The sequence below is a fragment of the Astatotilapia calliptera genome, chromosome 23 (genome assembly GCF_964374335.1).
Source record: "Astatotilapia calliptera chromosome 23, fAstCal68.1, whole genome shotgun sequence".
Taxonomy (NCBI): Eukaryota; Metazoa; Chordata; class Actinopteri; order Cichliformes; family Cichlidae; genus Astatotilapia; species Astatotilapia calliptera.
In genome coordinates, this window is record NC_137443.1 from 2,345,526 (window position 1) to 2,362,105 (window position 16,580).

Below are 16,580 nucleotides of genomic sequence, written 5' to 3' on the forward strand. Positions count from 1 at the left end.
TGTCAGAGAGAGAGTGTTTTATTGCGCATTTTCCTTTTTCCCCTTTTTCTGAAACATATTACATCAGTGGTAGACACACATGTATTTTGTGAGATAGCTCTCTCCGAGTTTCCCTTTGAAGAGATGATCAAATCTAAAATCTTGTTTTATTTATAGTTGCATTTTATGGCTTTTTGCACAGAGCTTTGGAAGTCAGCCAGATATGCAACCTCTCCAGAGTAAAAGAAAAAGAATGCCTCTAAGACTTCCTCTAAGACATTTATATACTGTAAATGGCACCTTTTACACAAATTGTCCCGTTTTAAGAGGACAGATGAATGTGTCTTTTAGAAAGGCAGACTCCCTTCTTTTCCCCTCCTGGTGTGTGGGACGGCCTCCAGCAGTACTTGAGCTCGAACAAATGGGCCTTTCACGGCGAGCGGCAAAGTGCTGCGTGCTTGTCCGCCTGCTGCATCTTTAGTAGGTGAAGGAGCTCAGAAGCATCGCAACCACCACAGTCTTCCTGCTTCAGGATCATCTTCTGCTGCTCTTGTATATTACATGCTTGCCCAGAAACATCTATTGAAGCACTTGGATGTTGTAATCACTTCCTGTATATAGTAATCTGGTTATGGATAAATAGGGGTCACCTCTAACATGGTTGGTGGTTAGGTTATTGGAAAGGTTGCGTACTTGCAATAGTGAGTAATAAACCTGAACTCACATGTTGTCTCAAGTGTTGGAATTAGAGCAGTAGAGCACTGTTGTTTTATTCATGATTAGAGTTCGATTTAGGATTTAAGATGGCTTGAAGTTCTTTTTTTCTAATGGTGAAGGAAATGCATTCTTATTGTTCTAACAGCAGCTGCTCTCCAGAAATTTCCCAAAACCACTCATGTTATACTTTCAAATAACATTATTTTCATTTTTTGCTCTTTGGGTTTGCAACTGCAGTCAAATTCTAACTAATGTAGTGGCATTATCTGCATATTTTACTGGGCATGGCTACCAAAATTACGGAATGACATTCCTGTACATACTGAATGTTTCCGTTGTAATTTAACATGATGAAAAGCAACTACAAATCCAATTTTGTGTTGTCTGGTTTTTCCTTTTAGCCATTTAAGCATAACAAAACAGAGTTTACAGAGTGAAGTGGTGTTAGGTACAGAACAAAGAACTTGACTGTACATCTGTTGTCCTTATATAATCTAATCTGTTAGATAAAGTCATCTTATTTTGTTGAAGTGTGAGACTCTGGCAGTCAGGGATACGAAAACAAGGACTATTATAACACGTCATAATCTATCGAAAACACACAAAGAGAATTAAAAAAAAAATTATTCTAAATATTTAAATATCCAGCCGCAAGAAAAACTAAAAAGTGGGTGATCAAGTACTACTTTGTGGTCAGCAAGAGGAATAACACAAATACACTTACAAAGCTATCACAAAGGCTGTGTTTATGTTTTTAGCGAAGGGCAATTTGATCACGAATCTGATTGGCTGCTTAAAAGAGCCTACTCAAAGAAGGTAACAGCTCATTGGTTCTTTTTCAGCGGGGCGGTGCTTTGTGTTGCTACATCACCAGCTTTCGTTGTTCGGCTGCTGTCTGCAAACTGGAAAGTCCCCTTCAGACATAGAGGTCCGCGTCAGGAAAATTGCTGTTAGCGTTGTGATTTGCGTTGAGGGGTATTGGATTTTCCTTCCCTTCGATGCGTCAATAAACACAATTCTAGCTCGCTGTTTCAGCTCCGAATTTATTTATTTTTAGCTAAGCGATTAGATGTTCCCTTTCGAATGCTAGCTGGTGTTAGCAGGCTAGCTCTTTGTGTGGCTAGCAGCTAGCCGAGCGATGTTTTGTTGTTGTTAAACTGGGCAGCCCTCCTGTCGTCTGGGAAGGAGAATCATCAGCTGTGTATGGAAAAAACGCCCCATCGACGCCTTTTTCTCCTCTCCCATTGTCTGTGAAAGTGACCCTTGAAATTAGTAAAGCGAAGACGACAGAGGGGAGAGTTTGATTGAAGAGGGAGGAGATGGGAAACTGTCTGAAATCTCCCACATCGGATGACATTTCTTTGCTACATGAATCTCAGTCGGACCGGGCCAGCTACGGAGATGGTGCTGATCCCGATCAGGAGCCACCGCCCCCCTATCAGGTAACTTTCACCAACAGTTTCAGGGAAAATGAGCTCGTAGATATGTTTTGCCATGAGCAAAATTCATGAAATAACTGAAGCGTGGACAATGTCTGATAATGTGTGACGGGCTCGGCCCAAAAACGTCTGCCTTTATGCAGCTGAAGGCAAGATCAGCTGTTTACAGATCCAACATCACCCTTGGGCGGCAGAACGACTCAGTGACCCTGTCCCTTCATAGCATTGACACTAATCCGCTTTGTTCTGTCCGATGGTCCTGCCTCTGTCCGTCAATTCCCTGAAGTCATATCTTGATTCAGGCTTCACTGATACAACAGCAGCACGGCTTGCTCATTCAGAAACTCTGAACCAAATCATTTAGGCTCATGTAAGTCAGCACATAAATCTGTCATGGCCTGTGGTACACATTAACAGTGAACTTGAAACAGAGCCCAGTTCTCCATGTGTAGGAGAATTATGACTTGGTGACTTTCATAACTTTACTGCTTCTTTTGACTAATCTCCTTCAGGGCAACAACTTTGTATGATGACCTTATTTCCTGAATTAGATCATCCACAAACAGACCAGGCTATGCTGTAACTGTAAATATGATGCACAGTGTTACTTATCTTTCCTTTGTAATTTCTCTATAATACAGACCAGCAAGTTCAATGTTAAGAGACAGCTGGTATGTGTTATGTAAGCCTTGTCAGACAGTTTGCTGTTACTAGGTTAAGCTGTGCCTTATCTGTAGATTTAAGATAAGGATTTTTCTAAAGCATGGGAAACTAAAGGTCGGTACAGAAGGAGAGCTTGTGTTGTAGGATGTTACATGATGTAATGTTATATTCAGGCAAGCATGTTTTATTTTCATCACATTAGGGGTGAAAACCTAAAGGAGAGACTTTGCCAAGTTGTCCTAACATTTAAAAAGAAAAATTAACATCAAGGGCTTTCTAGCTGGATCTTGAAAAGTAATGTTTTTGAAATTAATGTGAATATACAAACACGAACACTGATTATTGGTGCATTATTTGAAAATCTAATTGAGCTTCATCAGGAAATCTTTAGGTAAATTTTGTTTTTTATAGATCTTCATATTAATTGGTAGAACTACAATGAATTTTGTACATTAGATGTTAAAAAGAAAAGAGGGGAATATACAAAATAACAAAGGAGCTATTACCATTACTTTTGCCCAAAATTAATGGTTAGCACATTTGTCTAACAAGCTAAAGATCCCTGGTTTGTTTCTGGGAGAAGACCCTGTTCCCTTTTGGAGTTGCATGAAGAGCATCTGTTTCCCGCTATGGAAAGTAGCTTCCTATCAGACAACCAGAATTGGGACATGGAAACTTGGCCCAAACACATTCAACCTCTCATTTATAAGCTTTGTCGTTTCTTAGACACTGTGTCCGAGTCGGTCAATATTATATTTGGACAGGTTGAGTATTTTTCCCCAGTTCATGTCCTTGTGTGAGCTCTGTCCAGCATACACCAGTGTGTAATTAGGTCAGCACAGTCAGCTGTGTTATCATAGATGATGAATGTTGTAATAAACCACACAATCTTTGCTAGGGGCCCTCTGGAAGAGCTCTCACTAAGCTTTCAGTGTTGTTCAGCAAGTCTGCGTGCAGTGTGTTTATACTGGCAGAGTTTCTCAAGAGGGTTAACTAACTAGTTAAAGCCTCCTTATAAAGAACTCTTTCAGAACAGCCAGCTTCTCCTTGGTGACCACAGTAATCGGCACCTTCACCACACGTTTTTTGTTCGGCATCAACACGCTTTGGGAATTTGTGGTGGAACGGGTATTAAATTCTCCCAAATGCTCCATTTAAAATTTAATTTGTTGCATTTGTGAAAGTTTTCACATGCTGCTGAGTGCAAATGTGTACTCTGGATACTGCCTGGAGGTCTGTCCTCCATACAGAGGGTGAGATTTGCAAGTCATGGTGCAAAACTTGATGCTGGCAGTGGCAACAGTGAAATCCAAATCAAGGACAATATGAGCTATAGCTGTGCTTATGCTACAAAATGAATCAGAAAGGGAAGCTTTTGTGTAGTTGTCAAATAAGCATTGACAAGGATTTATTTAATCGATGAAAAGCAATCTGTCACACTGGAACTGTTGTTGATGGCTCTAATGTAATTAAATGTTGAATTGTGTTGCCTTCTGTCATTTTCATATGTGGGCCATACTCGAGACATAACAGTCTAATCAGCACACTTTGGTTAGGATGCCCACTGAAGCCCTTAAATTGAAAAACAGGAAATGATTAATGGATTTGTCTCCAATTTAAGATTCGTTAACACTTCGTTTCTGTCTGTAGCTTAAGTTATACCTAGCCTGAGGTTTAGCCAACCTGGAAACTGTAAATAGTGCCCAAGTACATCTGTAACAAATGCAACATTTTATAAGTGCATACCTGTCTTCAGATGTTTCCCCATCGATTCTAAACAACCTCGTGAGGTTGTCTGCATGTTAAACTGATTGGAAATCACTGCTGTCTGTATACAGAGCATTCATGATCCAAAGTCCAGAACTGGCTCTGTCGACTGTATGTTGGCAGCCTGCATTTGGGGCTGTTGAATAACTTCATGGCTTATGAAGACAGTGCACAGATCTGACATTCATAACTCCATATGTGGACACTTCACATAGATGCTATAGAGAACCATGAAATGGATAAGATACTATTATAATCCTTTTTCAGGGAATTTTGGTTTTTTTGTTAGTTTTTATTCCGACTCCTCTCTTTCTCAAGTTACCTCTCAGGTATAATGTTGTGGCTAATTTTTGCAAAATCCTTGTAAAGAGGAATGGTGGGATTAATTTTTATAATTGTTACATTACACATACAGATGGACCCCCGGTAAAAAAACAAAAAAAACAAAACAACAACATAAAAACAAACAAACAAAACCCCAAATACTATTTAGTAAGATGTTGACCCACCACATGTCACAAGAACAAATTCACTCTATTTTAGCAATTTCACAAGTGCCTCGAGCTCTCTTGGTGGGACGTTACACATTTCCTTTAAATTACATTCCAAAAACATTGTCACTTGTACTTGACCTTTGTCAGGTGACTCAGTTAGATTTTGTTTGTAAGTTTTGATCCAAAACATGCTCAGTCATTTAGTGTTTGTGTATAAAATTATAGTTAGAAATCCAGGGATCCGGTGATTCTTGTTAGCAAACATTTGGCAATAGCGGGGAGGAACAATTTAAATTTAACATGAAGAGGCTGATGGATGAGCCAAGCTCATGGAGGGGCAGACATGGGCCATGATTGAGAGGTGAGAGGAAGAGTGCTATTGGATGCACTAATCAGCGTTTATTTACAGCTGCAAGAAGGGTGCAGAATACGACATACAGGCCAAATCTCACCAGTCCCTGCTTCTCCACAGACACTCAGGCCACAGGTGAAAAATAAAAAACTTTTATCCTGCATTACATCCAACTGAAAATATTTATGAACAGCGCTAAGTGATGGAAGGCTTACACTTTGGTGTATCAGGATCTCGCCGAGTGTGGCTGGAATGAGAGTTAACACCTCAAAGTCCATGGTTCTCAGATAGAAAAGACTGGAGTCTCCACTTTGGGTCAGGGACAAGTCAGTCCCCTAAGTGGAGGAGTTTAAGTATTTTTGGGTCTTGTTCTCGAGTGACTGGAATGGGGGATTGACGGATTGGGGTTGCATATGCAGCGATGTGGATGTGGTATCAGTCCATTGTGATGAAGAGAGCTGGACATAAAAGCAAAGCAGATGAGCTACATCCATATCCTCACCTATGGTCACAAGCAAGGTAGTGATTGGAAGAACGAGGTTGAGGATACAAACGGTGAAAATGAGCTTTCTAGGAAGAGCCTGCCCTCTTCCTTAGAATTAAGGTGACGAGTTCAGTCATTTGTGAAGCGCTTGGAGTAGAGCCAGTTGAGGTCTTTCTGGCATCTGGCTAGGATGCCTCCTGGGTGAGGTGTTCCAGGCATTTCCTTCTGGGAGGAGGCCCCAGGTTGAACCCAGGACATGCTACAGAAATTGTGTCTCTTGGGTGTCTTAAGAACGTCCCTGTGCTCCCCCGGATGAGCTGTAGGAGGTGGTTGAGAGAGGGAGGTCTGGGTTTCTTTGTCTAGGCTGCTGCCCCTGTGACCTGACTCTGGATGAGTAGCAGAAAATGGGTGGATGCATTTGCTTGCCCTCCTCCTTCCGCTGTGAGTTTCTTAATCTCTGCAACTCCTGTATACTTCCCTCATTCTTTCAACTGCCACCAGAAATAGTTATGAAGTAGTGACGCTACTGAGTCAAATTGTTTGGAGCAGTATTGGAAAAGGATACATTAAAGTATAAATTGTCCCACACCCATTAAATTTCCTTATATTTGCCTCATTTCAGATTGTTTAGGATAAGGAAATACTCCTAGTATAATATTATTTTAAAGGCCAAATGTAAGAATTTGCAGTCTGTGCTGTCACTGGCTATAGATGGGCGATGGATGGATTTAGAAAGCCAAGTAGGGGACATGAGTCCTGTGAGCCGGCCACTTAGCCTAGCATACCATTAAAATTCTTGTCAAAACAAAACGAGTCATTGTGTGTTTGCGTCAGTTGTTTTTATAAACTGTGAAACAAAGGAGAGGGAGGTGCAGTTCAGTGTGTGTTCTTAGCATTGGGCTGTAGCTGTAAGCTTATGCCTGCGTATTTTTGTGCAGACGGGCGTATAGCAGACGGTGTGTGTGTGTGTGTCGACTGTGGTGATTTGGACAGCAGCTGGCGAGACAGGAGCTGACTCATCTCGGTCTGGACCACAGGAGATAAGGCACCCCTGTGTGTTTTAGAGGGGGGGGTGCGTGCATATGTGTGTTCACTCTCGGCTGTAACACCAGAGTATCCTGATAGAAGCAGTGACAAGTGTTTTTATTGATCACATTTAGTCTGGCCTATATTCTACTTTCATCTTGTTTCATAGCTAAATCTTATTGGCTGAGACACTTTGCAGACTTTGAAATTTTCACTCTTTGTTGTTGGAGTTATGATCAATTTTAGTGTTTTTTGTATAAAATGATGTCAACGATCTCAGGTTTTAATTTGTCACCCATCTGTCTGCAAATCTAATACAGGTGATATTTCTGTCTTCAGTCTGCCAGCACAGGAGGGTCAAAGAGGATCGGAAACATGTCACATAAGAACCAGTCATAAAGTTTCTCCTGATGAGGTTTTAATATGCTCTCTCACTGTAGTAGATACACAAGAGGAGCACAGTCTATCAACCAGCTGCATTACTGTTGGGATGAGAGGGCTCGCCAGCAGTTTGCTTTAAACACAGTGTGCTCAGCCAGGTTGCTTTGGTGGCACTTTCTAATTGGCCTTCAAATGTGATGGAGCCGAGAAAAAATAAGAAATGAAAACTGAAAAGTATTTTTCTGAATGATTTCGGTGCATGTAATAGAATATTGTATATTTATTTTTGAAAGTATATTGTAATGTCCCAGACTACATTCACAAACATGCTAAGAAAAGTGTGCATGTGTCGCAGTCGAGGAAAACGGGAAAAACTGTAACTTCTTCATTGTGTCCAGATAATGGTAATGAGCTGAACTTTAGGTCCTCGGCCTTAATCAAAGGTAAGGGTTACATTACTTCATTCTTACATGATGTTGATCTTTAGCCTTGTAAGGAAGGCGGCAATAAACCCCACTGGAGGAGCCTCTGATTACCTACATTTTGTCCTAATATGGTTACAGAAACATTGGGGGCGTGGAGAAAACCGCGCTGACAAGCGTGTTATTGTACTGCAGGTCAGTGACATAGACGTGGGCTTTGCCTCCAACACAGAGCTTATCACAGAGCCCTGACTCAGCTACAAGTAAATTCTTTTGTTCTCTTCACAACTTCATCCAAAAGTTTAGTTCTCATTTTCCTCGGACTGAAAACTGAGAGCCGAGCTACAAGTAATGATGATCAGATGGCTCGGGGGGGTTTGATTAGTATATTACAGAGGCATAACTAATGTTCATGCAGGACTTTAAATTGTGGTACAAACTATGTGTTTAAAGTTGGGTGTCGCCAACATGACATCACCTATTAAAGCCTCAAGCTGAGTATTTTTGCCTTGAACGTGCTTGTCTTTAGAAACCAGACGTGTCAAGCTGACTGGGGCAATTTTTGCAGAAAAACTGCTTTTTCATCCCTTTTTTACACTAATGGGGACATCATTTATAAGAATTAACATCCAGGTTTTTCTTTTTCTTTTTTGGGGATGTGTTTAATATTAGTTATAATATCATTGGCCAGCATCGGTGGATCAACTTCCTGCTTTGATGAGATCATTTACCGGTGTTGGCACACTTTGAGTCTTGTCCTGTTATCGCACCACAAAACACATCCTGTGATGCTAACGCGCATCATTCGGCCCCCGTTATTGTTCTTGCTGCCGGTGTGCATGCTGCCCTGCGTTGTGTGCAAGTGTCTGCAGGTCTCGTTCAGAGATTTTGTTACTTTGCAGGGCTCAGAAGAAGAGCTAAGATTTCAGAGACTGCGAACGCTTCATGTTTCAGGTGTCGCTTCCCTTACAGCTTGATGCAGGATGCAGATAGTCACCCCCCAGCTGATTTCTTTTGGAAACCTTCCACTTATTGTGTGCATCTGCTTCCCCTACTTGCTACCATCACCTTGATTCCCGCTCACCATTAGCAGCCTGAGCCTGGCAGGCTGACAGTCGCTGCTGTAGCTGCTGTGTGCTTGGCTCAGCAACCTACAGCATGCTTGTGTTACGACTGTGGCCTCCGCTGGAGGGTCCGTGGGACCGCTTCGGTCTTCATTTGCCTTCGCTGGGAGTGTCCGAGGGACCGCCTCGGCCTTCGTCGTCTGCTGGAGGGTCAGGGGGACCGCTCCAGCCTCCATCAGTTTCATCTGCCTCCGCTGGAGGGTCCGTGGGACCGCTTCGGTCTTCATTTGCCTTCGCTGGGGGGGTCCGAGGGACCGCCTCGGCCTTCGTCGTCTGCTGGAGGGTCAGGGGGACCGCTCCAGCCTCCATCAGTTTCATCTGCCTCCGCTGGAGGGTCCGTGGGACCGCTTCAGTCTTCATTTGCCTTCGCTGGGGGGTCCGAGGGGCCGCCTCAGCCTTCGTCGTCTGCTGGAGGGTCCGTGGGACCGCTCCAGCCTTCATCCGCCTTCGCTGGAGTGTCCGAGGGACCGCTCCAGCCTTCATCCGCCTTCGCTGGAGTGTCCGAGGGACCGCTCCAGCCTTCATCCGCCTTCGCTGGAGTGTCCGAGGGACCGCTCCAGCCTTCATCAGCTTCGTTTGTCTTCGCTGGAGGATCCGAGGGCCCGCTCCGGTTTTCCGTTTCCACTGGAGGACCCGTCCAGTCATCAGCGTCGCCTGCGGGACGGTGGCCGGTGCCGTATGGGCTGGACATGGAACGAACATGTTTCGTTGGGGTTGTATGTTTTAAATGTTTGTTTTTGGGTGGGGGGTATGTTAGGTCTATGCTGGGTCAAGTGTGCTGCCTGTGCAGGTGTTTACCGGTCACGACCCACTGGTTTTCCTTTCCCGAATGTGCAACTCCAATCAAAGACTTATGCGCTGGTCCTTGTTGTTGCAAGATTTTAACTTGGAGATCAGCTACAAGAAAGGGAAGGTTAACGTATTGGCTGACACCCTGTCTAGAGCACTGTCTCCTTGAATTAAACATTTTGGGGTTAATGTTAATTCTTGGGTAAGGGGGTGTTACGACTGTGGCCGTAATTGTGTGGGGATTTGAGTGTCTAGGTGCTCCTCCGGGTATGTTACGATTTGGCGTTGGTAATGTGTTGTTTTTGCGTGACTGTTATGTGTTTCCTACTTTACTTTGAAAGTCTGTGTCATCTTAGTGTGTTCAGTTTACGTTTCCTTGTCTCGTTAGTTCTAATTTGCCCCGGCTGTGTTTCCCTCCTGTGGTCCATTCCCTGATTGCTCCTTCTATGTATTTAAGCCCTGTGTTTCTGTATGTCATGGTCGCGATCTTCCCCCCCGTTGTAAATAGTTTGACGTTTTGTGTTTTGATGTAAATATATTCGTTTTGAGACACTTTTTGGGATTTTGGTGGAGAGCCTTAGTGTTTTGCTTCGTAGTTTTATTTTCCTTATCTTTGTTTTTCTACGTTGCACCCCGGTTGCCTAGGCCGGGGTGTAACACTTGGCAGAGAGAACCAAGGTCCACCCCCCTCATTAGTTCCCCTTTCACCCTTTTGGTACCACTGAGGTCACTTAATAAACAGTTGTCAGCCCAGCTGACATATGACAACAATTACACTGCTGACCATTGCACAGTTGAGGACCCTAAACACACACAGTGCAGCTGCTGCTCCCCCCCCTCCCCAAGAGGCCCCGTCTGCAGCTTTTATTATCGCTGCCTGGCTTTTAGAGTTGGCTAAAAAATGGCTGTCAGAGGAGGAACAGACAGCCTCGACTGCTAAAATTATGCTGACTCATGGGTTAAATGTTGCTGAGAGACTGAGAGGCTAGCTAGCATCTCCATCTGTCCCATTAAAACTCTTTAGCTTTAAAAGATAGCATTTCAAACAAATTAAAAAGTAGACTGCTTGTGTGTGTCTGTGTGTCACCTCTCATGCTTAAACACAAAACAAAAAAGCAATCTCGCCCCTGAAGGTACAGTTACAATACCTTTGACACTTCTTTGACTTCTTACAGAGGCCTTTTCCAGGCATCATCTGTTTAATCGAATATGTTGTCGTCCACTTTCCAGCTGTGATTTTAATTGGGTGGACTACATATGAAAAGAAATAGACAGCACAGTGGGCAATGTCATTAAGAAAGTCATGAAGCATGAAGGACAAAACTGTGAAACCTGTAGAAACCACAGCTTTGTATGATACCAATCGTGGTTTGTTTGATTCACATTGTGACAGAAAGACACTACACTACCCACAATCCTGAATTTAAACAGCGATATTCCTGATTGGTGGAGATCGCTGTTACCATGCAAATGTCAGAAACTGGTAGAGCGGTGATTGAGGTCAGGAACAACTGTACAGTACTGATAACTAAGCTATCATTTACATACACACACAACATGAACTACAAAATCTCTTTCTGTTCAGTTTTAACAACACTGCAGCAATAAAAAGGATTTTCAAAGGTTTTTTGTTTTGTTTTAGTTTTTGATCCTGAACACATTTTGTTCTGGCCGTGATTTGCTTTGTGGCTGGTTGGTTTGGTTTAAAGCTTGAAAGTCTTTATATAAATATTTTCTGAAATATTGTGTTGTCAGGATAAACTCAGAGATGAGTAAGAAGGCTGCACGGTTATGCTGCGTTTCAGATACCTCAGAGTTCAGGAGTGTTGTCACTCTGAACCCGGCACATTCAGATGGCTAACTCGGGTCTGCTCCGAGCTTCTAATGGTGAATTTATGGTACTGTGGTTGTGTCTGTTTGTGGAGGTATTCAGATATGCTGAGGGTTTCTCAATCTACACAAACGTGATTGTGTGCAGCTCGTAGTTTGATGTGACTGACGCTGGAACAGGAAATGAAGTAACATCACTGTCAGAAAATAACATTATATTACACTGTAAGGACAGTCAGAATACAGTGCATGCTTTGGTGTGACGATATTGTGCCTCTCATGTTTGCTTTGACTCTTTAATACTGAAACCCGTTCACTTTGACTCGCTGTTACTTTGATGACACATGAATCTTTCACTTATGTGGTTTTCCAGGCCAGTGTTTAAAAAAACCAAAGACAAGAAAAGAAACCCATCCCAGACATAATGACAGACTTTTCATTTCACACTTCTCTCGACTGAGGCTGCTTTGATGTTTGAGTCAGAAAATTATTGAGCTAGAAATATGAGCTGCTTTAAATTGGCATTTAAAAAAAACAGTTAATGCTCAAAACCCAAATGGATTTGTTTCCTGCTGGGATCCTTATTTGTTAGGAAAATGTGCATCAGTTAGAAATACTGTTAAATAAATAAAGTTACTTTTAATGACGTGAACTAGAACAACAGTAAGATTTCCCATCGCATGTTGGTATCGGCTGCAGTGGCTTATGGGTGTGGGGAAACACTACCATCTACTGCCTGAAATCATTAGCTTACAGCATGTCCAGACATCCAGGCCTAATAGACTGCTTTAGATACTGACGATGGATATTGTGAGGATGTGAGTCTTATTTTGGGCCGGCTTCTCGACACTGACAGTTATATATTAGGAGAGTTTGTTGGATTGTGAGATTGTTGCACTCGAGTACTTTGATTTTGTAGAGGACTAAAGTGAATGAACCCGTCTGCTTGTTAAGCTGAGGGATTTTATGTGATAAGCCTCATCAGTGTTGTACTGGCAGAGTTTATTTTTATGTCCCGGCTCACATAATAAGTTTGTGCCATAATCAGGAGTTTTTCTTCTTTCCTTTTTGAAAGTGAGAAGGCCCAAATCTTCCTTTGTTAAAGTAAATCCAGCACAGATATAGCCTGCTGAGAGATTCGGTGACGATATCCTCTCAAACAATACTTTTTTTTTTTTTTTAAAGGCCAACTTTGAGGTGTATTTTTCAGACGTTTGTACTTAGTGTTTCTCATCAATTCTTCCCCTGCCACAGCTTTCATGTTACAGATTTTGTAAAGTAGACTTACTCAACAGTGTTAAGCCTCTTTATGTTGTCTCTTTTCTTCCTGCAGGAGCAAATCCATGTGCCTGTCTACCATCCGACGCCCAGCCAAACCCGACTGGTCACTCAGCTGACCGAAGAGGAGCAGATCCGAATCGCTCAACGCATCGGGCTTATCCAGCACCTCCCAAAGGGCGTGTATGACCCGGGAAGGGATGGATCCGAGAAGAAGATCAGAGAGTGAGTAGAAGCTCTGAGTGGGCAAACACAAATACTGCTTCACTGCAGAATTCAAGAGTTACATACGTTTCAAACAGGAGTTTATTCACTGAGTTACTGCTTGGTTTTCCACACAGCTTCATGTTGGCACATTCCAGTAAAATTCAGAATATAATAAATTCTTGTTATTAGCATGAAAACATTGCTTTGATACAGAGATGTGTAGTTACAGTACAGCACAAACCTTGATATTTTTGGGGGGAGCCGCCCACTTTGATTTTAGGTGGGTTGGATAAGTAAAACTCTCCTTTCTGTCTGTGCAAAGGAGTTTTTTCTGTCATTGGTTAGTGCAGCAGTCAAATTACAGCAACGCTGGGAGAGAGCGAGGGGAAGTCATGCAGCGAGTGGTTGTGGGTTGGACTCAAATCTGGCCGCTGCACTCCAGCTGTGTGGCATGTGGTCGCCTTAGTTAAAGTGGAACCCAGTGTAAAGAAGTCTTACTACACATTTAGATATCTGAATATGATAACTGCAATTTCAACAGTATGTCTCTGTTTTTCTACGTGATAAAGAAATGCTGCTATAGTAAACTAAAGCCTGTCAGCGTGAGCATTTAAATTGTAAGAATACGTGTAAAATGACAGAACGCGCTCTCATTGCCCAGACTGTCCTGTAATTATTATCAGGGGCAGTTCCAGTTTCAAACTTTTAGGGGGGCTCAGCTGCCAATCATAATCTCAGCAGTGCCTTGTAATTAATATTAATGCAATGTGCTGTTTGCGACTGTAATCAGCCCTTTTGACATTTGCAAACCTCAATTCAGTTGGATAAACATTAGTTTTACCTTCAAAAGCAACATAATTACCGTATTTTTTGGACCATAAGGCGCACTGTCAATTTTTGAGGAAATTAAAGGATTTTAATTGTGCCTTAGTCTGAAAAATACGGCAGTTGGATGACCTATTGTAGTGTCTAAGAACAGACACTGCAGTAGATCCTCTCTCTCCATCCTCCTCACTTGACTAGAAACTAGAAAATGACAAAGATATAATCTTATAATAATTATTATAAGAGCATCGACAACAGTACAGCACACTGCTTAGTTATCTCAAATGAATGAATGAATCAGTGAATGTGAGTGAAACAGAAGCTGCAGCTTTATCATTTTTGGTGAATTTGATCACATGTCCACTCTTACCTGTTTCCTTTTGCTCTCTGTCCTCCTCTGTCTTTGTGCCGTCACCCAAAAATTATATGTTACAGTGAATAAAAGGCATAAACCGATCATTATCAGTTCATAGCAATATTCAAACTGAATCCAGGCTGCTGCGGGACATAGACAGGTTGACATTTTGACTTGCGGTCACCTGGATCTGGAGCTCTGTCAACTTCAGGTCCCAAAGTCAAACGAACACTGCAGCATCACTGAGAGTTTAAACTGTCTAAAGTCTTTCATCTTTAATAAAATGATCAGCTTTGCTGCTTTACCAGGTGTAACAATGAAGTTTAACATCCAGGCATCCATGAAAACAGCATTTATTAAATTTAACTGAGTTAGAAGTTAGCAGGAAGTTAGCTCGCTAGCTTCCACCTGATATAGCATGTTCTGACTGAGAGATGAATCTTTTAGATCAAATGTTTTGAATTAAATAATTATTTTTTTATCTCAAAAATGTCATATTATTTATTCTGCATTTTATTTTATTCCAAATTCCAGGGATGTGCCTTTAAATTGAGAAGTAATCATTTATCATAGTTGAAGGTCTGTCTGTGTATTTTTTGTTTTTTACTTGTTTTGTTGTTTCCTGTGTAGTTGTGCTGTTCAACCAATGACTAGTGTGTTTTTAATAAGACAAATGTTGTTCACCATTGCAGGTGTGTCATCTGTATGATGGACTTTGTCTACGGAGACCCGATCCGGTTCCTGCCCTGCATGCACATCTACCACATGGACTGTATCGATGACTGGCTGATGAGATCCTTCACTTGCCCCTCGTGCATGGAGCCTGTGGATGCTGCACTGCTTTCCTCCTACGAGACCAACTGACACGAAACCCCTTTGGACTAAACCGGACACGCACAAACACATGTATACGCTCACACAAACACGGACATGAATTATGCATAAAAATGAAAATACACAAAACACTTCCATCTTTGCTGTATCCTGGATTAGTAAGATGGCGATTATAAAAGCAGTGATTATGTTAAAGATGTACAATGAATTCTGTGTGGGTGTACGTAAGTGTTTGTCTATTTGTGTGTGCACAATTTCCTCAGTTGGCCTGCTGGACAGGATTACATCTGGGAAAGGACTGGAAGAATGAAGGGTTTTTTGTGGTATGGACAAGCAGGACTGAGGAAAGACGACAGAGGGCGGTGGAATGCACAGGGGCGTTGTAACGGGACATCGAAGGCAATGGATGGTGGATTCATCGTTACGGTTCAGAAACTTTATCAAGGTCTGGTTTTAAATTTGCGATACACGCACCTTCCTCCTTAACTTTGGGCGCGGTGATTGGAATGAGCCTGAGAGAGACTGCAGGACTGCTCTCACCTGATTACTGTAACGCCACGCTGCAGGACGGAGGAGAGAGGACTTCCGAATCCTTCAGAAATGCTGCCATATGCCTCTCTGTCAAAACTGCTGCAGAAGAACTGTTGCAGAAACAGATATGTGATTTTAAGACTGCCAGAGATGGACATCAGACTTTGGACTGCTAACTTACGATTTATTCTGCACATGTACCAGAGGCCTGTTCTCAGACGGGCCTTGAGTCGTCTCTGTACAGACGTTTCCTGAGAAAAATGAGATCAGTAGCTCGGTGGATTCACTGTCCGGTGACTTTGTGAAATCTGTTTGTTTTGTCAGGCAGCATAAGGGCTCTGTTAACCAGTGTTTACCACCAACACAGACATGACTAAAGGAAGTGCAGTGTGTGCTGATGTAATGGGCTGTGGTAGAGTTTTGTTGTTAAGGTCTTGACTTCTTATTCAGTGAGATGTCACATTATTGGCCAAAGCACAAGTAGACCAGTTAACAAACCATAAATACACACGAGACATTTGCACTTCCTAATCAGACCAGAGACAGGAGGACCACATGCAGTTGTAATTATGTGAATGTAAAGTATCTGATTTGCTTTATGTGCATCCTCTTTACCACTGCAGTTATTTGTAATGAAAGCCACTGTCTCTGTGGAGTGGGAGCAGAGTACTTAATTTATTATAGAAATTAACCAAACTACTGAAGTAATTCCAAGGATTGTGTCCCTGTTCTTTGTGCTGAAGACAAAATTAAAACGTAGACAAGGTTGGGCTTTTTTAATGTGCTTGGAAAATCAATTTCCTGTCCTCCGAAACAGGCGGTGAAAGAGTGTGATGTGGTCATAATGATGGAGTATGCAGTTATGTTTGGTTTCAGTTTAAAAATGTTCGGTTTCTATGCATTTGTATTCTCATTTTCTTGGCATCGAGTTGAGTCCTCTGAACAGGATTTCTTTGCCGCATTATAAAATGTCCATTGCCCAAGTCACCAGGTTTACAATAAAAGCACAAAGAAGTACAACATTTTCTTTGATAGTGTCCTTCCCCAGCTAACGTTAGCATGTGAGTGAGTCTGTAAATGTAA

At 42.2% G+C, this 16,580-nt stretch overlaps 1 protein-coding gene across 2 annotated transcripts; it reads left to right on the top strand.

Moving 5' to 3' along the window:
* Nucleotides 1–1,578: 1,578 nt before the first annotated feature.
* On the top strand, nt 1,579–15,419 carry rnf11b (ring finger protein 11b). Of its 2 annotated transcripts, XM_026157960.2 has the most exons (4): nt 1,585–2,138; nt 12,801–12,970; nt 14,825–15,038; nt 15,230–15,419. In XM_026157960.2, exons 1-3 carry the CDS (start codon nt 2,016–2,018, stop codon nt 14,994–14,996), a joined length of 465 nt encoding a protein of 154 aa, XP_026013745.1. In that variant the 5' UTR covers nt 1,585–2,015; the 3' UTR covers nt 14,997–15,038; nt 15,230–15,419. The 2 variants fall into 2 exon arrangements, with proteins under 2 accessions (XP_026013743.1, XP_026013745.1); XM_026157958.2 differs by having other exon boundaries at nt 1,579–2,138; nt 14,825–15,419.
* Nucleotides 15,420–16,580: the final 1,161 nt, after the last annotated feature.